This window comes from Triturus cristatus, chromosome 4_1 (assembly GCF_964204655.1).
Source record: "Triturus cristatus chromosome 4_1, aTriCri1.1, whole genome shotgun sequence".
Taxonomy (NCBI): Eukaryota; Metazoa; Chordata; class Amphibia; order Caudata; family Salamandridae; genus Triturus; species Triturus cristatus.
In genome coordinates, this window is record NC_140585.1 from 1,223,824,082 (window position 1) to 1,223,847,367 (window position 23,286).

General features: G+C 43.9%; 1 protein-coding gene across 11 annotated transcripts in view; it reads left to right on the forward strand.

Annotated features, from left to right (window-relative positions):
- ARHGAP9 (Rho GTPase activating protein 9) overlaps positions 1-23,286 on the forward strand; it is a 921,400-nt gene that overhangs the window by 747,439 nt on the left and 150,675 nt on the right. For all 11 annotated transcript variants that reach the window (XM_085654614.1, XM_085654612.1, XM_085654615.1 and 8 more), the window contains one exon: positions 1,657-1,762. In XM_085654614.1, the coding sequence (XP_085510740.1) occupies positions 1,657-1,762 (106 nt within the window). The remainder of the gene's footprint in view (positions 1-1,656; positions 1,763-23,286) is intronic.

A 23,286-nucleotide genomic window follows, 5' to 3' on the forward strand; every position in this document is an offset into this window, starting at 1 on the left:
TTTTGGTGGATCCCTCGATCCCTTCGTGTAAATATTGACCTCGTAACCTTTTGATTGCTGATAAAGAATTGCTTGACACCAGACAAACCTCCTTGAGTCCTGTGTGGTGGTGTTACTGTGCTAGTGCGTGATAGGAGAAGGATCTCTCAGGAGACTTCTCGGCAGCGCTCGGCTACTTCGTGCAGTGAGAGGGCCCCCCTTGGTGGTCTCACCGACTCCTCGGGGTCCGCCTTCCAACATCCACCTTGCATCTCATTTTCGTTAACTCTCGCTAACAGAAGTGGCGATCTTTAAAATTCACGTTTTCGCCGGATAAGTGCTGCTAACTTCAGTTAGCGGCAACTTGTAAATAAGACGATAAAAAAATAGCCGTCGTAACGTCAAAAACTTGATGCTACAGCAGCGTTAAGTCCTTGTACATATGCCCCTGAGTTTATTAATTACAATTTAAATCTGCATATATTACCTTGCTTATGCATATATACCTTACATTGACTTTTGTATCTTTATATTTATTACTTTGCTTCTAATTCAGCATCTTCAATGCACTACCCTATATCTCACCCTATACCTCTCGCAATATATCCTTTACCTCCACTCTGACTCATCTCTAACCTCAATCTACTACTCTCTCCAATGCACTACCCTATTTTTCACCCTATACCTCTCTCAATATATACTCTACCTCCACTCTCTCACTCATCCCAAACCCCATTCTACTACTACGATCCACAAAATAACCCTTTCTAGACTCACATTCTACTATGATCCCCAAAAGAACCTTTTCTAGACTCTCACCTACTTTTCACCCTATACCTCTCTCAATATATCCTCTACCACCACTCTCTCACTCATCCCAAACCCCATTCTACTAATACGATCCACAAAATAACCCTTTCTAGACTCTTCCCTCCTCCACCCCCTTGCATCATCTCATACCTCTTTAACTATTCAGATCTCCCAAACTAGCATTTCTAAACCCTTCCCTTTGACTTTCCCTGTTCACCGCCCCTTTACTTATCCCAAACCTCCTCCTACTCCTATGAGCTCCAAAAACAATCCTAAATCCTTCCCTCTTCTATCCTTCCACTATCCTTTTCAATCCCAATAACAGCCTAACATGTCCACCACTCAAATTAATTTAATATTTTCCTATACTAATTCCCCACTAATCCTGTTTGGGTTCTGGAGTAGCGTGGTACCTGCTGAAAAGGTCTTGGACACCTCATCAGGGTTAGCAAGCGCTAAATAAATTTAAAAGCAAACCCTTCACTCTTCTGTCCCTCCACTATCCTTTTTCAATCCAAATAACAGACTAACATGAATCCCACTCAAATTGATTTCATATTTCCCTATACTTATTCACCACTAATCCTTTTTGGGTTCCGGGAGTATCATGCTACGTGCAGAAAAAGCGCTTCGACACCTCGGCAGGCGTAGTAAGCACTATATAATTAAAATGACATAATTTCAGCATTTAAGTTGAACCTTCAGTAATGCTTATACTTATTTCAGTTTTATACTGTACACATGTTTGCTCTTTGTCTACTTTTCTAAGCCCTGGTTGATTTCTGTTGTCCAGTGTTTTGTTTTCTGTTTCGATCAAGCAACATGGATCCTTCCCAACCTCCTTTTTTGTGTCCTTTCTCCTGCCAGAACTTCCTGAGTATTCTAACAAAGTGGAGACTATTCGGCAGCAGGTGAGAAGTCTTCCTAGACCGAACCACGACACCCTCAAGTTCATCCTCGAGCATCTGAAGAGGTGAGGATAAGTTTGAGTACATTGGTTTATCCCATGGAGGAGAACTATGAGTAGGGAGGAAAGTTTGGTAAACCTATAAAAAAACAAACGTTGGAATAGGTACTTTGGATAGTTCCTTTTTTCCCTCCCTCCGTCTTCAAATTCAGGAAAATTCTGCACCGTTTTGTTTTTCAAAGAAATATGAACGTGCTGTACAAACTGCAACTTAGCAGTCATGGCTATCTTCTGAATGAAAGTAGCAAAATCAATATGAGTTCAGACTGTTGCCCCATCTGCTAATTCACAGGTTACTTTTTAACATCAGGGAAAGCCCTGTGGAAATAGGTGCCATATTGGTCAACATGGAGGTGCAGTTCTGTAAAAAACTGGAGGGAAATATTCAACAAATTAATTATGAGTCAAGGAGAAAAAAAGTTAAACCATGAACATTAGCTTCTTTTTTACGACTTGTTTATGAAATTGGAGGAGAAGAAGCCTGGTGATACAGATTTCAAAAACCTCTTTCTGTCAAATGGTTTCCTTGTACTTTTCACTATGAGTGACAAGTCAAGCCGGGAAAAAATCCATTTTAGAGACACATTTTTGTCATCAGATTTGTTTCAGCCAGTTTCTACTCAATCCTCTGTATTGTGGTCATTAGGTGGGGTCAACTCCCTCAAATTCCCCTTACCATGTTTTATTCCTTCCCCCGATCTCTTTGATCCACCTGTCTTTTCCTGACATCTCCTCCCAGTTCTTCTCTATTTTTTACCCTTGTTATGGTAGGGAGATTCCTGATATTCCTTTCTTCCCTGTTCAGCCTCCTTGCACCTTCTTTTCTTCACTCCACTTCACTTCACTTCCTTGTCCCTTTTCCTTAACTTCACTCATGTTGTTTGCTTTTACACAAAGGGGCTGATTTACAAGAAACTGACGCATCTCTGCGTTATAACAGAGATGCATCAGTTTTCTTGCGCCATGAAAAAAAAAACTTGCACCACCATGGATGCGTGGCATTTACAATACGCCGCACCATTGCGCAAGGATGGACAGATGCGTCACGCATCTGCTTGCGCAAAGATTACGCATTGCTGGAGTTGTGTCGCAAGCACAATGCAACTCCAGCAATGCTCAGGAAGGCCTATACCTATTGTGCTGCGTCAATCCTTACGCCTGCTTCCAGCAGTGGCGTCGTAGAAGTGGCGTATCGAAATCTTGTAGATTTCACTGCGTCACTTTTACGAGGCTTTCCTGCGTCGGAAGACCCACCCTGCATACATTATACCTGATGCGGGTATAATGTGGCGCAGGGCTTTACAACTGACACATCTCCCTAGATGCGTCACGTTGTAAATGTATCGCAACATGGCGCAGTGTTTTTACGCTGCGTCACAAAAGTGACACAACGGTGGCGCAAAAGTGTACAAAAGGGGCTTGTAAATCTGCCGAAAATGTTTAAACACCTGCTGCTCTACCCGTATTATCCCACCTACCTTTTTATTCCTCTTCTTCTTTTTTGCTTGTCGGGCTTCTTGCCCTCTTAACCATTTAAGACAGAGGATACATATCGGGTAACTGTGAAATACGAATTAAAGAGTTCTGGTGACATCATAAACCATGAGGCCGAAAGACAAGTGTTACATATCATAGCAATATATTTCATGTGTTACCCATTATATATGTGTCTGTATATATACATATATATACTCTGGGTAGTTCTCAAGTGTAGGTGAAAAGCAGCTTCTGTACGGAGCACCCTCAAGATCGGTGACATTCTAGATTTGCTCCCCTCAAATCTCTGCTTTTCTACCAAAGACTTGAAGCATAGGATTAGCACAGTGCCATCCATGCCGAGATAGGAAGGGACAAAGGACCTCATTTATAAAAAGTGACGCATCGCTGCGTGAAAACAGCGATGCATCACTTTTCATTGCGCCCTCCTTGCGACATGATGGATGCGCCATATTTACTGTATGGTGCATCATGTCGCAAGGAATGACAGATATGTCAGTTTTACTGACGTATCTGTTGGCGCAAAAATGACGCATTGCTGGAGTTGTGTCAGAAGCATGACGCAACTCCAGCAATGCAGGGGGAGGGCTATGAATATAGCACTGCATCAAACTTACGCCTGCCATGAGGTAGGTGTAAGGTTTTGATGCATTTGCGTCCTAAAAGTGGTTCAGTGAAATCTCATAGATTTTGCTGCATTACGTTTACAAGGCTTACTTGCATGTGAACGCCCCCCCCCCCGCATACATTATACCTGACAAAGGTATAATGTAGCACAGGGGTTTAAAATTGACTCATCTGCTTAGATGCGTCACTTAGTAAATAGGGCTCAACAAGGGACATGTTTTACGCCGCTGATGCGTCAAAGGAAGTGACGCAAACGCAGCGCAAAACTGTTGCAAGGCCCAAAGTCTTTTTCCATTTCTTCAGCAAAGTCTTTAAGCATAGAACTAACATAGTGCTGTCCATGCCGATCTGTAAAATGACAAAAGCCATTTACCACTCCAGGCACAGTATTATAGCTTTGAATTGGTAAAATACCAACCAAGCTAACCTGAAATGATGCTGGAGTTGCTCATGAAAGTGACACAACAGATAGGTGAGTCCCATACAAAAAGCCCTGCATCATTCCTTACTCCTGGTCTGAGCAGGGGTAGGGATTGTGACGCAGTGAAGGTGAAGAGTGACGCAGTGAAATGTTGTAAATTTCACTGCGTCAGTTCTACATGGCTTTATGCGTGGGAACGCCTAGCCTGCATACATTATACCTGGCGCAGGTATAATGTGACGCAGGGCTTTACAACGTGACGGGCATCTCCCTAGATGCATCACATTGTAAATTTGCTGCATTTTTTGCGCCGCCGTTGTGTCAAGCAAAGTGACGCAGTGGCGGCGCGAGGAGGCGCATAGGGTTTGTAAATCTGACCCAAAGTTTTTTGCCATTTCTACAGTAAAGTCTTTAAGCATAGGACAGGCACAGTGCTGTCCATACTGAGCTGTACAATGACACAAGCTATTTACTACTCCAGGCACAGCATTACAGCTTTGAATTGGTAAAATACCAACCAAACCAACCTGAAATGAGTAAAAGCAACCCCTGATATAGTTTTTTGCTTTCATTAGAGCTCCTCAGTTAGGTATAGCTTTGCCCACACACAAGGGGGCACCCAGTATAAGTCAAAACAATACATAGAGGCGTAGAGTGACACATAAATTATGTAAAAAAGAAACAGAGATCTTTAGGTAGTTCTCAAGTTTAGGTGGAAAGCAGCTCCTGTATAGAGCACCCTCAACACCAGCGACACTCTAGATCTGCTCACCTCAAATGTCTGCTTTTCTATCAAAGTCTTTAAGCATAGGATTAGCACAGTGCCATCCACACCAAGATAAAAAGGGACAAAGTACTTTGCCATGTCTACAGAAAAGTCTTTAAGCATAAGACTAGCACAGTGCTTTCCATGCTGAGCTGTAAAACGACCAAAGCCTTTTATCACTCCAGGCACAATATTACAGCTTTGAGTTGGTAAAATACTAACCAAGCCAACCTGAAATGAGTGACTGTGTAGATGCGCTTTGCATTGTATTTCAACACCAGCTGTTTTAGTGAGAGCAGAAGCCCAGAACTCGTAGGGGTGTTTAGTAGGCCTCATGCAGTGGTGATCTTGTTTCAAGATGCAGGTTTCCTGGAGAAATAGAAGTCTGGGTGGGGTTGGAGTATATATTTCCTGATCTGTCTGCCTTTATTAGGCAAATTGAGTCGTCCACGTTGAGGGACAGTAAATTGCAGGTGTTAAAGTCTCTAATGGAAATATGGGGGAGGCCATCTGCTAATGTGGTAGGTGCAGGGTATGGCAGGTAAGGCTAGGAAGGAAGATCTCTCAATCCCTCCCAACAGGTCCCAAGCTGAGAGAAGGGAAGAAAGACAACAATACGATTTAACTACTTGAGGTCAACAGGGCCTAGTCTTATTTCTCCAGTTGTCCATAATGGGAATAGCCTAACTGTTTCCCATTAAGAGGTGCAACCCTCTTCTGGCAGGGAGGAGAAAGGACGTGGTGGGGAGAGTTCAGTTGTGTCGGAGGAAGGGTTGGTAGATCATTGAGAGTCCTCATTGTCCTTTTTTCCAAAGGTGTGTGAGGAGGATGTCCGGATTCCCCTCTGGGCCCTTCAGCAAAGGCCCTCTTGTGAGCATGTGCCTTGGATACTGGGGACTGCTGGTCTTTGGGAGTGTCCTGTTCAAGCTGTTCATTCTTCATATTGTAGAGATGACAGATAATGTCCTCTTTAGCCCCTGCTGAGGTTCTATATTTGGTTTTGTGTATTATGAGTCTATGGCCAATCATATGTCATTTGGGATGCATTTCCTGTCTTTGGTGGTTTGAGAATAGATGGGGTCTCCATCTCCCATGTATGGTATTCACCTCGGCTGAGGACCGTAGGATGTGTTTGCCATTCCCCTGAACATGAGGTTGAAAGGATGCTAGCTACATTCATGATGGCCTCCTTGTCCATGGAGAACTCTCGTGAGAATGTCAGGGGCCTCATCCGTCCCGGTCATTGAGTTCAAAGTGCCATAGCCTTGATTCATCTGCAAGGGTGGCGCGTCTGAGTCTCCCCTGATTGACTGCAGCAGGCTCCTGTTGAAAGACATTATCTTGTCACCCTCCAGCACACAGGGGATTCCGCAGATGTAAATGTTATTGCGCCTGCTCATATTTTCAAGGTCCTCTTGCTTTAATTGTTGTTCCATTTGTTGTTCTGTCAGTGCTTGCACCCTGTGCCAGAGCATCTCCTGGTCTTCCACCTGGGAGTCAGAGTAGTGTTCCAGGTTGTCCACCCTCTACCCCAGGACCAAGGTGTCTCTACGCAGGTCTTGTAGACATGATTTGAAGTTAGATTTGAGGGAGGATATCACTGTGTGTATTTTGCAAAGAAAATGTTCCATGTACTCCCAGGTTACAGGGAGTGGGACAGCCCCCCGTCAGTTTGAGGGGGTTCCTGTCAGTGTCCATTTCCTTCTACCTGGGGCGGCTTGTTCCATTAGTCTGCCAATAGCATTTTTCACTGGACCTTACCCCAAACCTTCATCTTGAGTGTGAAGCTAGAGGGGGCCTCCCAGCGTCTAAGTGAGGACAGGTCAGAGACGTGTCTCACAGGGAGTATGGTGAGACCTGCTGCACAGTTCCTCTTTGAAGAGTGGCATAGGGTGCAATACATGGCTCCCTCTGCTATCTTTGCCTAAATGTGCAATTCCCTGATTGGAGTATGGTTCAGAAACATGATCTTTGAATATGGGGGAAGCACTTTGATGAGGTATACATCTAAAGTCCCTTTGAAACAAGCCTCTTTGTGAAAGTCAGAGGCCTTTAGGGGGAAGAGGGTTAAGGAGGTGTAGGAGGGGGTAAACTAGTATAGACCCCAAGGGCGAACATTCTTCTGTTTTGGTGAGGCAGAGTGTGAAGGTGAACTATACAGCTCCAAATGTCAGGCTGGGGCCAGCAGGGTGAGGGGGAAACCAGTCTGGAAGGCCATTAGGCCAGCCCGACCCAAGATGTTGCTGCTGTGGGAAAGTCTGCATGGGATAGCTGGGCTCACCTTTGTATTAGTTGGATGTTGGGAGCGGGCTCAGGGCTGCAAAAGGCTGTGATCCGGAGTCAGTGGTATCCCCCTGCAGTACGCATGGGGTCTCAGAGCTTCTTCTACAGTGGAGGTGAGGGTATTGGGCCCCTCAAAGAAAGCGTAGGAGGCCCAGTATGCTCCCCCTGCTGAGGGCGGGGTGGCAGTGAGTGCTGAGGGCATCAGAAGTATCCAGTTGAGGCTCTGCTGGGTCTGGTGCCCCAATCTGCAGTTTAGGGCTGCAGCTGCTGGTTCCTGCCCCAAGGAAATGGCCTCTTGCTTTCAAGGCTCTCTCAAGTAGGCAGCATGGCCTTGCTGGAGATTGTGGGCGTGGTGAGCGGCCAACGGCCAGGCGATGTGAGGCCCCTGGAGGACGCAGAGGGACCGGGATCTGTGGGATGATGTGGTGGGCCCCAACCTGCCCGGGGTTACACTGTCCCACGGCCTTGGCCTTTGGAGTAGGCTATGCCTTGGCTGCACTAGTTCACGTCATTGAGACGCCGCGGATGAAGTCGCCCAATATGGTGGGCGCTCGAGAGCTACGTGAGTGGGCGTGAGTGATTGGGCCCGCTCTCCGCTGCGGGTGGGTCTTCGGCCGGCTAATTTGCACCGGGAGGAGCTTCAGGCTCTTAGGTGTCCTTCGAGTCCGTAGCCGTGAATGGGGGGTGCTTTCTGGGCTTTAGGGGTCATAGAGGAGAGGAGCTGGCAGAGTCCGCATCCTACTCCATTCCCAACTTGGTCACACCTATGAAAAAGACATCCAAGTACTTGACTCACCCTCATGCCACGGACGGCTCTGAAGGCGAGCCCACAGCTCTTCGATGGTTTCCTCAACACTGTGAAAGAAGTCAGAAAGCCTGTGGAGCCATATCTTACCTGTGCTTTCATTTTTGATGGTGAAATGCTCTCTGCAGCAATTGTCTCAGCCTCAAGTAATTTGGAAATTATCTCTGCTCAGACCATCTCCTTCTCTGCAGTCTCCAATTTGCCATCCACTGTTGGTTAAGCTGAGGGACGCATGCGGATGGTGCATCAGACACAAGGCAGAGAACAGAACATATGCTCAGCTTGGCTTCTGGGGGGGGGGGACGAAGGTAAAGGAATCTGGAGCGAAATGCATGGCAACCCCCTTGAGAGCAGCAGAATTCCTCACTCCGCTAAGAACCACAGTCAGAAGATTGAATAAAGTGACAGAGCCTTTTCCCACTTTGTTGCAGCCCTATTAGACAGGGGGCATTGTAACTACAGATCATACCGGTTCTTCTTTTAGTTATCCTTCTCTCTCTGACCTTGAGAATAGTAGTAATAATGGCCATCTTCTCCTCAGTCAACCAGGCCCAGTGACTCTAATGGCATGCCCCCTTCCCCTCAGAGTGGGGGAATCTTTGTGGATTTAAATTGCTTATTAGGCAAGTCCAATATTAGGATATGCCAGATTTCAATACGAGCCTCAAGCCGGAACATGGAACTTCAAAGTACAAACTCTGTTGTTGAACCATCAAATCCAGATCCAGGTCTACTTCCAGATATAGATACTGAAGGGAGAGAGAGAGAGAGAGAGAGAGAGAGAGAGAGAGAGAGAGAGAGAGAGAGAGACAATTGATAATCTTTCCCTTCGGGTGACATAAAAGGATATAGAGCTCGTTATTAGGGTCTCTGGGCATCAATCATTATTTTAGACGGTCTGGAACAGTTCCTTCTTTGTCCAATTTCATTAGATATGTTTGAGAGTAAAGTCAGTCGGGATAGCGAAGTCTCAATTGTAGACTCAAACTCTTGCGGCGACCCTGAAAGTAATATCAAAAGCCAAGATAAACCTTGCAACTATACAGTTTCAAATAAGTGCTTGGATAAGAAACAAGAGAACTCCCTCAAGTGAGCTGGTAGAGCTGCATGCTTCACCCCTTTCAGAGAATGCAAAGAGGCCAAATTTGTACCTTTAGGCGCACTTTACACCTGTATGGAGTAGAGCGAGCCTCCTCTAAGCTCAATTTATTTGCTGATTATGTCACACTGCAAAGAAAAGTTCAGCTTGTGCACTGACACTAAATTCTAGTTTTGAAAGTTGCATCACTCTGCTCTTGCATGGTGGAGAGACTGAAAGCAGAAGAGGAGTGCATGCTTGAATTGGAGTGTGGTCTTACGCATGTCTATGAGCAAGTAGAGGGGCAGAAGAAAAACGCTTAGTTGATAGTCCCTGAAAACTAGAGGATTTTGAACATTTTCAATAAAGGAACAATCTTTAGTCTTAGGGATCGAGGAAGAATCAGAAGGATCCGATAATAGGAAGATTCAATATTTATTTATTTAAGAAGGTATTTCCACATATTAGGACTGGAAAGGAGAGCAAAAGATTCTTCAAGTACATACACTTCGTAACTGCATAGCTTCCAACTGATCAGCAAATTGCGACTACCACAGATTCTAAAAGCAAAGCACAATGAAAAACTTTGAGCAGTTTTGTTGTTTAACAGCAGCTTTATATTGTGTGAGAAGGCGGTGTTCTTAGAGTGTTGACTGACTGTTAGTCAGTTTGAGGGTAATTTTCCTGAGGGAGATGTCCTGCCCTAGTGATGGTGACGTGATGGTATGTAATGCTGTTGGGGTAGTGGGAAAAGCAAAACATGAAATGAAAGTGAAAATATAAAAACATTGACAAAGAGCAAGTCAAGAGATTTTTTTTTATGTCCCCTCAAATCCAATGCTTGGATGAGCATGACTGATCTGATAATTCTAACAGGAAATATTAAAGCGCTAAATCAGATCAGTAAGAGACGGGTTATTGCAGAGGAATTGAAAAAGTTAAATCAGAAGTAATCTGTATTCACGAAATACATATCTAATGTTAAGAGTAAACTTCAAAGTCTATAAGAAAAGTTAGGTTATCAAACACTCCTCAGCATATTTCTCTCTAAGGGGCTGCTATAGGGATTTGGCAAGTTATACAGAAAGCTGCTGATCCAAAAGGAAGGTAGGTAATTGTACAAATCCAGCGGGGTTTGGCAAGGTTCACAATTTGTTCATTATAGGGTTCCAATATAGATGATTTGGAATTATTTGACTTTCTTGCAACTAAATTAGCGGTAAGGGTAAACCCTCTGATCATCTGGTGTGATATAAATTTATTATTAGACAAGAGAAGTTCAATACTAGGAAATGCCAGATGCCTCAGCTTGGAATGCCACTTTTAAGGTTAGCAGATATATATAATCTATCTAACTGCTGGTGAAATGTAAAAGTTAGCATTCCAGGATATACTTGCTATTCCCACCCTCATAGTAAGTAGCCCTCTATTAGTGCATTCCTACCTAAAAGAGTATTAGCAACAAAAGCAGAACTTAATATATTCCCAAATGTTTCATCTGAGCATGGCCCAATTTTATTAGATCTCACGGTTAACAACCTGCAGAGGTCATGTCCCAGACTTTTGGTTGGTTGTCATATGATGCAAGCATGGGTTGAGGCTTTCTGAGTCATAACCTTGGTTCACAGCACCCCTTATTGTGTGAGATGCCTATACATCTGAGATTAGAGGTACAACTATTCAAGTTAAGCTATTCAATAATGAAAGTCAGTAACTAAGGAAATCAAGGGAAACAGAGATACCTAGACTTATTACAGATAGACTATAAACATTTACAGACAATCTTTAAAAATGATCCAACAGAATCATTATTATACAAGTCGTAGATAATAAAAAAGGTGTGCTGTAGAGGAATTGTTGTGAAAACTCCAAAGTGTGTAAATATACATCTAATTGAATAAAAACGTGTCACAGTTGGTCAGTGGGAAGGATATTAGCTGTTAAAATTAGAGAACGTACTTCACTAAATAACACACATTCTGTAAAAAAAATCCACAAGAAATGAGTTTACAGGAACATATGGCGCTGTTGATGTTTTACAGGAATATCACCAACTGCTGTATACAGAAGAACGGCAAATTTTTAAGAGTTTATTTCCTTTTGCATCTTTTCACATAAAGTGACTCAGCCTCTATAAAAGCCACTATAACTCATCAGGAAATAAATACTTTTGTAGTATACCTCCCTCTTGATAAAGCTTTCGGTGAAGACAGTATACCTCAAGAAGTTTTAAAGCAACTCCACCATTTTACTATTCCTACTTTCCCTATTTTTTTAGAAATTCAGGAGAATGGTATAGTACCCACATCTTGAACCCAACCTAATAGTGCTCAATTTTAGCAAACGGTAAGCCCTCTACAGAGCCCAAGTCATACAGACCAAAACAATTGATTAACAGTGATGCCAAAATGTACTCAAAGATTTTGTTACTTGCAAGAGCAGAATCTTCACTTATGTAATGTCCACGTGGAAGCCTGGTTTTGTTCCTGGGAGAGATACCACCAATCATACAAACCTTGAGGTGGAATTATTAGTTATTGTGACAGAGTAGCACGTTCTTTTGACAATGATCCTGCTCAATGCTTAGGGATACTTTAATAGGGCGTCAGGGCAGTATCTGTGTCTAGTTATGAAAAAGCTCAAATTCTGCTCACATTTCATTAAATATGTCACCAAACAGGAGAACTGGCACATAATCCAATCCTACTTAATCATTCCTATTTCAACCTATCTCCAAAGTATAATACTCATTAATTGAAAGGACTCTCTTGCACACACAAACTTTTGTGGCATGTTTCATCCACATCTGGTCGTCTAATACCCCAAGGTAGGCTCTACCCCCACTTGCCAAAGGTGGGGGAGCCCTTTGACTTTATTACCAGGATCCTATTATAAATAATAAAATACCCTCCAGGCATGCAATGTTTGTCTTTAATTGTCAGGGGCTTTAGGTTGGTTAAAAACAGAGCAAGATGTGCTTGGAGTGTTTTATTCCTTCCACATCCACTTTGGTCATCATGTTTCATCCGACTTCTCAACTGCCCTGTAGGTCTCCGGCTTTCATCAGGACCGACTGAGATGCCTGGAGGCTATTTTAATATTTGTAATAGGATCTTGCTATTAACAAAATCAAAGGTATGATTAAGTAGGATTGGATTAGGTGAGGGTTCTCGTCTTTGGTGTTATATAGGGTATCCTGGGAAGACAAAGTGACCCTCTATTTGAACTCGTCTAACTCCCTAAACCAAGTTTCATTAAATCAATTCGTTTTTCAAGAACTTAAGCCTAAGATCGTAATGATGAGTAAAGTATAAACAATCATTCAAATTAGCAGAGGTGATTACCGGGTTTTCCCTGCCTACCACTGTTATTCAATCTATAAGTGGAGCCTTTTTACACAAGCTTTTAAAGTTGAAATACATCATCCTTATTGATAACAAGGGCTGGCATACATGGATGATATTGCAGTTGTTTCATCTGAAATTGATAGAAATTCATAGAACAAGGCAAATCATTGAAATGAGCGCTATTTCTTTTAGAGAAGAACAAAAACAAAATACTTATCATATGCAACCAGTTTGTCATACACAGGATCAACCCTTGGTTCTGTCAGCCATTTAATTAGGGGTACAAAATCCCTGCTGATGTTAATAATTGAATACATTCAAGTTATGAGCCTCTACAACAGAAGGTAAAAACGAACTTAAAGAACTCGCATTGTATACCAGTTGGACTTAGCAATGCTGCTACACACTTAAAATGTCAGTCCTCCCAACAGTTTCAAATATCTTAAAGCTGTGCCTTTGATTATACCTGCAAATGTGTTCAGTTACATAGATTCAATCACACGCAGCTTTATTTCGGGAGGTATTTGGACAGAGTATCGAAAACAAATATTGTGATAAAAAAATATAGTGGCATGAATATTGGGACATCAAAAATATTGTCGACAGGAAAATCGAAAGTAAAGAAATGGATTTTAGTGTTGTTTTTAAGATCGTTCAAAAAAATATTGATGTTGAAATTATTGCTTCATTTAATATTGTTTGTGTTAATTAGTATGTAATGTATTGTAGTGTGTTTGTATGTTTTTATTTAAAAAAACATTGTTTAATGTATTTTTTATGAAGATGTTGAAGTTTGTGTGTTTAGCTGTAATAAAGTATATAACTGTTTTGTTTTTAGTAGCGAGATATTGGGTTTAAGGGGATAAGGGTGGTGAGATTTTTAAAGAATTTATATTTAAATTTTAATATATAAGCAAAATATTTTAATGGTATGCCGAGTATTCATTGGAATTTTTGCATTTATTTTTTGATAATATTTGATTAAAGTTTAATTTGATGTTAATTCACATATATGTTAATAGAATGACATATTAAAAAGATATATATATATATCTTTTTTTTTTTTTCACTGAAAAAACCATAGATTTCAGGGGTGTTATAGTTAGCTGGATATTTCACTCGTCCAAAACCATGAAATTCATCCGTTATAGTTAGTTCTACTAACTATAACTCCCACGCCCGCAATCCACTGCTGATGACGTCACATATTACATCTACTAGATGATGTAATCAGTGATGTCATTTGAGATGTCATCAGTGATGTCATAAATGATGTCGCTGACCATGTCATGAATGATGTAATATGTGACATCATCAGCAGTGGATTGCAGGCGCGCGAGTTATAGTTAGTTGAACTAACTATAACGGAGCAATTTCAGTGGTTTTGTACGAGTGAAATGTCCAGCTAACTTTAACACCCCTGAAACCTATGGTTTTTTTCAGGGAATTTCTAAGGTTTTTTAAATGCTAATTCCAAACTATAACTTGTCTGAAACCTATGGCTTTTTCAGTGAATTTCAAAAGTTTCTTAAATGCTAATTGCTAACTATAACATGTCTGAAACCTATGGTTTTTTCAGTGAATTTCAAAGATTTCTTAAATGATAATTTTTAAATGTAATAATAGTTGTATTTATTTTTTTAATACTGATTTTCTACATTTTTTTTTTTTCCAAAAACCTTTATTCTTTTAAATCAGTGACACAGCTAGTCAGCCGACAACCCGGAGGCACGGCAGCTTTAGAAACACAACACATGTGAGCGTCCACATTTCACTGACAGGAGAATCAAAGGTTCTGTTTTAAATAAACACAAACCCAAACCTAAACACAAGCAAGGCGATAAGTACTCAAAGCACAAAAAGGGTTCCCATCAGGGGGAGCGAGCCCCATTTCGTCCATCAGACACAGGTCTATAGTAAGGGAAAGGAGGGGAAGTCAGAGACTCAAGAAGACAAACACATACCAGCAAGAAGTACAAAGCCGGAAAGAAAGCTAAGGGGAGAGCTGCTCCTCAGGCGGGTCCGGGTCTGGGGGCAGGCATATGCCCCCTCTGTACTGGTTCCATCGCGCCCATACAGAGTGCCATTTCCGAGGGCGCCCTCGAGCACAATACACTGTCTTCTCCCTGAACATGCTCCAGTCCATGTTTTCCATCCACGCTGTCAATGTAGGAGGCCTAGTAGAGCCCCACAGGCGAGCGATGTCGCGCTTGGCTACCATGTTCCCTAGGGTCACCCACTGAGTCTGTGCCGTGTCGTGGTCAGTAGGACCCCAAACATTCAGGAGACAACACCGCGCCTCCGGCTGCATGACGATGCCTGTCACCTCCCCCATCACATCGTGGATTCGCTTCCAAAACTCCATAATCGCACCGCATTCCCAAATAATATGTAGGAAGGTGCCCACCATACCACAGCCTCTCTTACATAAGCCCTCCTCAGAGAAACCCATATGAACCAGCCTGGGCCCCGTCACGTAGACCCTATGGAGTATTTTAAGCTGCACCAGCCGCAGGCGCGCGGGGATCGCGACCTCTTTGGGAGAAGAAACTGCATACTGCAAATCCTCATCATCTAGTTCGAGGCCATCCCTGGTCCATTGATCGCGCAACCCTAGAAGAAGATCCACCCGAACATTAATTAGTTTCTTATAAATGAGCGAGATTGTACTCTCTGGCATATGGCCATCCAGGATCCGGTCCTCTAACGGAGAGGACTCAGGCACCTTCTCCCCCTCTACAAGGACTGACCGCAAGGCGTGGCACACTTGAGCGTATCGGAAGAACTCCGTGCTCCCTAGCTCATATTCCTTCTGCAGCTCCTCGAATGACTTTACCCTACCCTTAAGCAAAAGGTCTCCAACCCTGGATATACCGATCAGGTCCCATTTCTCAAACCCTTTTGTATGCCAGAGCTTTCCCAGAATATCGGAGTCAAACAGAGGGGTGGCAAGGGTAAGCTTACCCTTCCAGCCCAGTGGATCCATCGCCACCTTCCATACATGCACGGCCACCCTGGTGGGCCCCGTAAGGGTTAAGTCCGACGACTTCGAGTACAACGCTCTGTGGTAATTACCCCCACGCAGCAACCATCGGTCCATGGCGTAGCCGGGGCTCAGCGCCGGACCATATACACCATGGTTAATCGCGCTCAACTGAGTGGCCCAATAATAACGTCGAATGTCTGGAAGCGCGATACCCCCGTCGTACCACGGAAGCGTCAACTTAGCAATCGCTATGCGCGGGCGCCCTTCCCACAATAGCGCGCGCTGGTGGCTTTCGACCTCACGGAAATAACTGGCCGGGACCAAGTCAAGGGTATTCTGCAGGGCATAGAGGAAACGGGGAAGAGACATCATTTTAAACAGGGCGGCACGGCCAAGGAGGGAAAGCGGCAACCGCCGCCAGCCCGCCACGTCCCGTCGCGATTTTCTACATTTTTTAAACTTTATTTATTTTTACATATTTAATTTTTTTAATTACATTATATATTTTTAATATAAATGGGAAACAAAAATTTTAAATATTGAAACAGTTTTTTTTTTGTTTTATATATATTTTTTAATATATTTGTATTATTTTCTTTATTGGTTTTATTTTCACATTTTTTGGGGGAGTCACGCACCCAAAGCGTACCTTTCTCGATCGCTGCGCGGAACCTAGCCGCCATTTTAGGATTGTTGTGTAGGATCCACGTAGGATGTGCGATGGGTGTGTATTTTCGTGCGCGATATCACTGCGACCAGTACGCGACTCCAGGCGCATACGCGACACATACATATTACTTTACGCGACGCTCGCGCGCTTGCGCGTGATGTCATATACGTGTTCGACGTCATAGATGTGTTCTATTCTTCCCAGGGACCCCACTCCCCGGGGCCTATATACAACGTTGGGAACCGTGGGGGGAGCCCCAATGCCCCCACGGTCCCAGCCGGCTTCTCACGTCCTTCGGGAGCCGGCATTGCTTTTCCACATGGGGAGCTGCTAACATGCAGCTCCTCATGTGGAAAAGCAATATGGTTTGCATTTTGAAAGAGAGAGCAGATTTCCCTGCTCTCTCTTTCAAAATCCAAACCAAGTTTGCTATGACAGGGCGGGAGCCTCGGCTCCCGCTCTGCCATAGCAAACAGCAGTGTTCCGGGGGTGGGCACCCCGAGACACTGCAGGAGCCGGCCCTGGGGGGTGGCGGTTCCCAGGGCCATCGACGGCTCCAGGAGGGGGGCCACGCGGCCCCCCTCCCACAATATAAAAAGCCCCGGGGGTGGTGGTCCCCGGGGCTTGGGGGGGCCCTTTGAGCCCCCCACCCATTTTTTTGAAAGCCCCGGGGGGTAGCGGTCCCCGGGGCTGGGGGGGCCTTTGAGCCCCCCCACCCATTTATTTTGTAGCCCCGGGGGGTGGCGGTCCCCGGGGCTGAGGGGCCCCCCTGGGCCCCCCATCAAATGTAATATTTTTGCCCCCGGGATTTGGCACCCCCGGGGGCTAATTATTAAAGAAGCGCAGGAGCCCGTGCTTCGTTTTTTTTTTTTACGGCAAGATCCGCGCACTTTGCGCGCATTTGACAGTTTTATCAACAAAAAAAAATGAGGGGGGGCCCTGGGGGTCCTTGTGGGACCCCCTAAGCAGGTCTAAAGGGTCAGGGTATTTATACGTTTTGCACACTTCATCCACTGATTTCTTGAGCCTCCCTTCTACCGAGGCACAAAATGGCTGCCAACACTTCCTGGTTTGGAGTGTTGACAGCCAATTAGCATGCAGCTTGTGATCGGGAGGGTGCGCGCTGGGTGCGCATAGGGTGCGCGGATCCTCTGAGGCCATAGATAAATATGTGATTTTACTTTTGATTTTCTCAGCAACTACTGAACGGATTTACACCATTTAACCAAAAGGCACGAGTGTGAACCAAGGGATACCTCTTTGCCAAATTTGGTGTAATTCTGTTCAGCAATTCGGGCTGTAGCTGCGATTAAAGGTTCCTATGGACTTTCAGGATAGGAGCGGACCGGAGCGCCCCACCAGTTTTGAAAATTTCGCGAAGATTCGTCAACTGGCGCCAAAGTTATTCCAAATAGAATGTTGCGGATTTCCTATGGATAATAGGTCCTAACTATAACTACCAACTGGCGACCGCCAGTAGGTGATATATATATATATATATATATATTTCTTCTCCTTTACTTGCGTTGCAGCCACCGCACTCCAAACCAGAGGGTGCGTCGTCGCTCCGAATCACACAAGTTCGATCCGGTATTTACGATTCCTACTCCTCAGAAACCAAGGATAGACGATGCCGTGTTGTGACAAATTAGACTTTATTTGTCATATGCTTGTATATATATATATATCTTATACTCTGCTCCAATGTCCACCTTTAGGCGTACTGCACTCCCTATGACGGGTGCATGCAGAAATGGAGGTGGGTCCATTTAAAAATGAAAGCTCCTGTCCCCTAAAGAAACATGGTGCACTCGCGGGGTTGCATTCAAATTGCTTTATTCTGCGAGGACGCGTTTCGGTTTTACCTTCTTCTAGCTCGCTCAAACAAACAGCACATAAATGACAGTGCCTTTCAAAGTGTCTTTTTAAAATGCTATATGGATTCCCATTGGCAGCAGTACATGGAAGGAAGAAGGAGATTGGTTGATCACGTCCCCATGTCATTCCCCTCTTCTTATCACAGGATTTTTTCTGCACTGCTGGAGTTTAAATAAACAATTACGGTCTGAATGACAATTCTGATGTTTACAGATTGTGCCATCACGTAGGTACTCTTGCAGTCAAATTTATTATTGGTCCTCCCATAACTGTTGCCACACATTAAAGTACCTTGTCACGCTGCAAAGATGATTTCTTTGGCGAACTCCTCATCAACCATGAGGCTCCAAGATACATGGCGCTGGAGTCGGTAAATCGCCGTATCCCCAACAGTCTGAATGACTGGCGACAACGTCGACGCCAGTACCCAAGATGCATGCATGGCGGTGCACAGCGCCGTGTAATAAACTCTGCTCCAATGTCCACTTTTAGGTGTACTGCACTCTTTGTGGCGGGTGCATACAGAAATGGAGGTGGGTCCATTTAAAAATGAAAGCTCCTGTCCCCTAAAGAAACATGCTGCACTCGCGGGGTTGCATCCAAATTGCTTTATTCTGCGAGGACGCGTTTTGGCGTTTGCCTTTTTCTAGCTCACTCAAACAAACAGCATATAAATGACAGTGCCTTTCAAAGTGTCTTTTTAAAATGCTAGATGGATTCCCATTGACAGCAGTACATGGAAGGAAGAAGGAGTTTGGTTGGTCACGTCCCAATGGCATTCCCCTCTGTTCTTATTTCGGGATTTTTTCCGCACTATGGGAATGTAAATAAACAATTACGGTCTGAATGACAATTCCGATGTTTACAGATTGTGCCATCACATAGGCACCCTCACAGTCAAATTGATTAATGGTCCTCCCATAACTGTTGCCACACATTAAAGTACGTTGTCACGCTGCAAAGATGATTTCTTTGGCGAACCCCTCGTCAACCATGAGGCTCCAAGATACATGGCGCTGGAGTCGGTAAATCGCCGTAAACCCAACAGTATGTGTGACTGGCGACAACGTCGATGCCAGTACCCAAGATGCATGCATGGCAGTGCACAGCGCCGTGTAATAAACTCTGCTCCAATGTCCACCTTTAGGCATACTGCACTCTTTGTGGCGGGTGCATGCAGAAATGGAGGTGGGTCCATTTAAAAATGAAAGCTCCTGTCCCCTAAAGAAACATGCTGCACTCACGGGGTTGCATCCAAATTGCTTTATTCTGCAAGGACACGTTTTGGCGTTTGCCTTCTTCTAGCTCGCTCAATCAAACAGCATATACATGACAGTGCCTTTCAAAGTGTCTTTTTAACGTGCTAGATGGATTCCCATTGGCAGCAGTACATGAAAGGAAGAAGGGGATTGGTTGATAAGAAGAGAGGAATGCCATTGGGACGTGATCAACCAATCTCTTTCTTCCTTCCATGTACTGCTGCTAATGGGAATCCATCTAGACACTTTGAAAGGCACTGTCATTTATATGCTGTTTGTTTGAGCGAGCTAGAAGAAGGCAAACGCCGAAACGCGTCCTTGCAAAATAACACAATTTGGATGCAGCACCGCGAGTGCAGCATATTTCTTTAGGGGACAGCTTTCATATATATATGTATATATTTACTTCCAAGCGCTTTGTAGAGACAAAGGGTATCATTCCGCCCGCCATCCTGACGTAAAAAGGGACTGCCCGACATAAGTGCGGCGGTAACGTGGGGGTGATTAGGATGCGCCCGCCACACTGGCAGGCGCATCCTGCATTTTTAACATTGCGGCGAGCGGTGCTTTCAGCATCACCCGCCGCAATGCCAAAAATGCATGTTGTGCATTTGCATGCACAACGTGGCAGGCCCCGCGCAGTGCCTGCCATGTTGTGCATGCACATGCGCCCCCCTGCACCCCCAACATCTTGGGGGCCCGCAACGGGCCCCCAAGTTCAAAGTCCGCATGCCTTTCCGTGGCGGCAACGCCGCCATGGAAAGGCAGACTCCCGCCTCCATCTTGATATGGATGGAGGTGTCTAGCAGACAGCGCCACCATATTAAACCCTTTTCTGCCTGGTCGACTCGTCGACCAGGCGGAAAAGCGGCAGGCAGTCTTCCCGTCCGCCACGGTACCCCCCACCATACTGATATGGCGGGGGTAATGAGCATGCGGGCAGTGTTTTATGGCAGGCGGATCACCACCGCCGTTTGGGCAGTGGCAATTCGCCCGCCATACTAATAGGTCCCAAAGGGTAGCCCACTCTCGAATTGGGATTCTACCAACATCCGGTGGCGGTGCGAGGAAGGAGCACGGACATCTGACGGCTCCAGAACCAACCATTGTGCCCTTATCAAGGAGGCAATTGCTTTATCCCCAGACCCGCCATATGATATGGGATTACTACTTTAGCGACATTGGCTTTTCCTGAGACTATTCTTCACCAATACAGAGAGTTGCCTTACTGTGGAGTTATTATTCATTGTTGCGCATGCCCTGACGAAGTTCAATTCCTGAACGAAACGCGTTGGCTGAGATTGTCTTCATATTTCTGTTGGATTATTACAATAAAGAGCATTTCCATTGAAGAAAATTGACCACTTGGTGTGACTTAAACAGAACATTATGGTGGTGCACCGCTCCATTATCTCTCGACATAGTAGTATTGATTGTCTTTGTAATATGTTTATTTTGTAACATATTATGTAAAATGTTTTATTTTGAAGTGAATACTGTAATTTTAAACTCTTTAGTGCCCATCACCATCCCCAATGTGGTTTAGATTGGAGTGGGAATAGTAAATGTCACCCCTTTTGTGTCCCACATCTTCCCCAATACGGTATATATTGGAGTGGAAATAGTAAAAAAACACCCCTTGAGTGTCCAACACCTTCTCCAATATGGTTTAGTTTGGAGTGGGAATAATAAATGTCATCCCTTTAGTGTCCAACACCTTCCCAAAATTGGTTTAGATTGGAGTGGGAATAGTAAATGTTACCCCATTAGTGCCCAACCCCTTTGCAAATAGGGTTTAGATTGGAGTGGGAATTATAAAAATCCCCCCTTTAGTGTCCAACACCTTCCTTGAATTTGTTTGGAGCGGAGTGGAAATATTCCATGTAACCTCTTTAGTGTCTGACACCTTCTTTGAATTGGTTTAGATAATAGTAAATGTAACCCCTTTAGTGTCCAAGACCTTCCCCAAATTATTTCCGGTTGGAGTGGGAATAGTAAATATCACCCCTTCAGTATCCAACACCTTCCCAAAATTGGTTGAGATTAGAGTGGGAATTGCAAATGTTACCCCTTCAGTGTCCATCACCTTCCCCAATAAGGTTTCAGGCCTTATTATGACTAAGGTGGTCCATCGGACCGCCATAGCTACGGTGTGGTGCTGGCACCGCTGCACCGGCTGTCCAACAGCCCCATTAGAATTGGGTTGTCAGAGTGCATTGACACCACCACAACCACCAGGGATCAGAGATCCCTGGCGGTGTTGCGGCGGTCTTGAGGCCGCAGTATCCTTTGCTGGGCCGCTGCGGCCCCGCCAAGCATGCTATGAGTTTCCTCTCCACCACAGTTTTCATGGCAGTGAGCTCGCCAGGAAATGTGTGGTGGAGAGGAATCATCCGTCTGCGCCATGGGATGCATGCAGGGGGGACACATGGTGTGCTCCCCCTGTCTGCATGCACCCCCAGTTCCTGCAGGGCATGCACTTGACAGTCCAGGCCCCAAAGGAACCTGCAATGGCGTTCCCATTGCGGTGCAAGTTATGGCTGACCTATGAGCCTGTAAATAGGCACTGCCGTGGGCCAGCCACCGCTGGACCGCATGACCTGGATTCCAATCGGAATCCAGTGGGCGGTCAAATTATGACTTTGGTGGGGCGGAGGCTGGGCGGACCTCTCCTGTCTCCTCAAAGTCATAATAAGGCCCTTAGATTGGAGTGGTACTAGTAAATGTCACCCTTTTAGTGTCCTTCATCTTCCTTGAATTGATTTAGATTGGATTGGGAATAGTAAATATCACCTCTTTAGTGTCCAACACCTTCCTCAAATTGATTTAGATTGGAGTGGGAAAAGTAAATTCCCCCCATTTTGTGTCCAACACTTTTCCCTAATTTTGTATAATAAATACATGCTATACATTTTTCCGTTTTTGTTTCCAATTTTTATTACTTTATAGTTTTACAATTTGTACTATAAATACTTCAAGTAAAAAAAGAAAATATATATAAACATACGTAAATTTAAAAAAATTCTGTATTATTTAAAAATCAGGTAAATTTTATTTATATACATTTGTATGTTATACATTTTCAACGTAAATTTTTTATTGTTAAGAATTGTTTAATATTTATTAACTTTTTACATATATAGTTTCAACATTATTTTCACACGTTTTATTAGTCTTGAATCAATAATTTTATGTATTATTATTTCATTTATACTTTACAATGTTTTCAATTTTTTTATAACATTGATTGATATGTTTTATACGTTTAATAATTTGTTACATTTTTTCAACGTTTCTTAACTTTTTTATATATATTTTTTAACATTATTTTACATTATTGTATTAGTATATATTAAATAGTTGTATATATTATTTTTTAATTTATACTTTACAATTTGTTCGTAATTCTTCTTACAATTGATTGATATGTATTATAGGTTTAATAATTGTTTACATTTTTTCACATTTCTTAAAGTTTTTATTTATTTATTTTCAACATTATTTTCACATATTTTTTTTGTTTACTATCTGTTTATTGAGTACAAACAAATAGAACATTACACATGTCGCAGGAAATGAGAGGCAAGGTTGGAGGGCCAACAAAAAGAGGTTACAGAATAAGCAATCAGTCCTAAGGCCCTGCAAAGTTTACGAAGCTTCAAAACACGTGTGTGATGAGGGCATAGCAACTCTCCAAAACATAGGAGACACATTCTGAGAGAGAATTCTCGCAAAACCCCAGGGGTAAGCCATGTAGAGGGCCAAAAGGCAATGGCCCAGCTAGAGTTTCATTGCCCAACAAAGGGAGAACACAACAACTCAACCCAGGAATCAAACATTGGATCAAGGCTAACATGGTCTTGTCAAAGCGAGACCCCCCGCCCCTTTGGGAATTACAATTCGTACTGAGCCA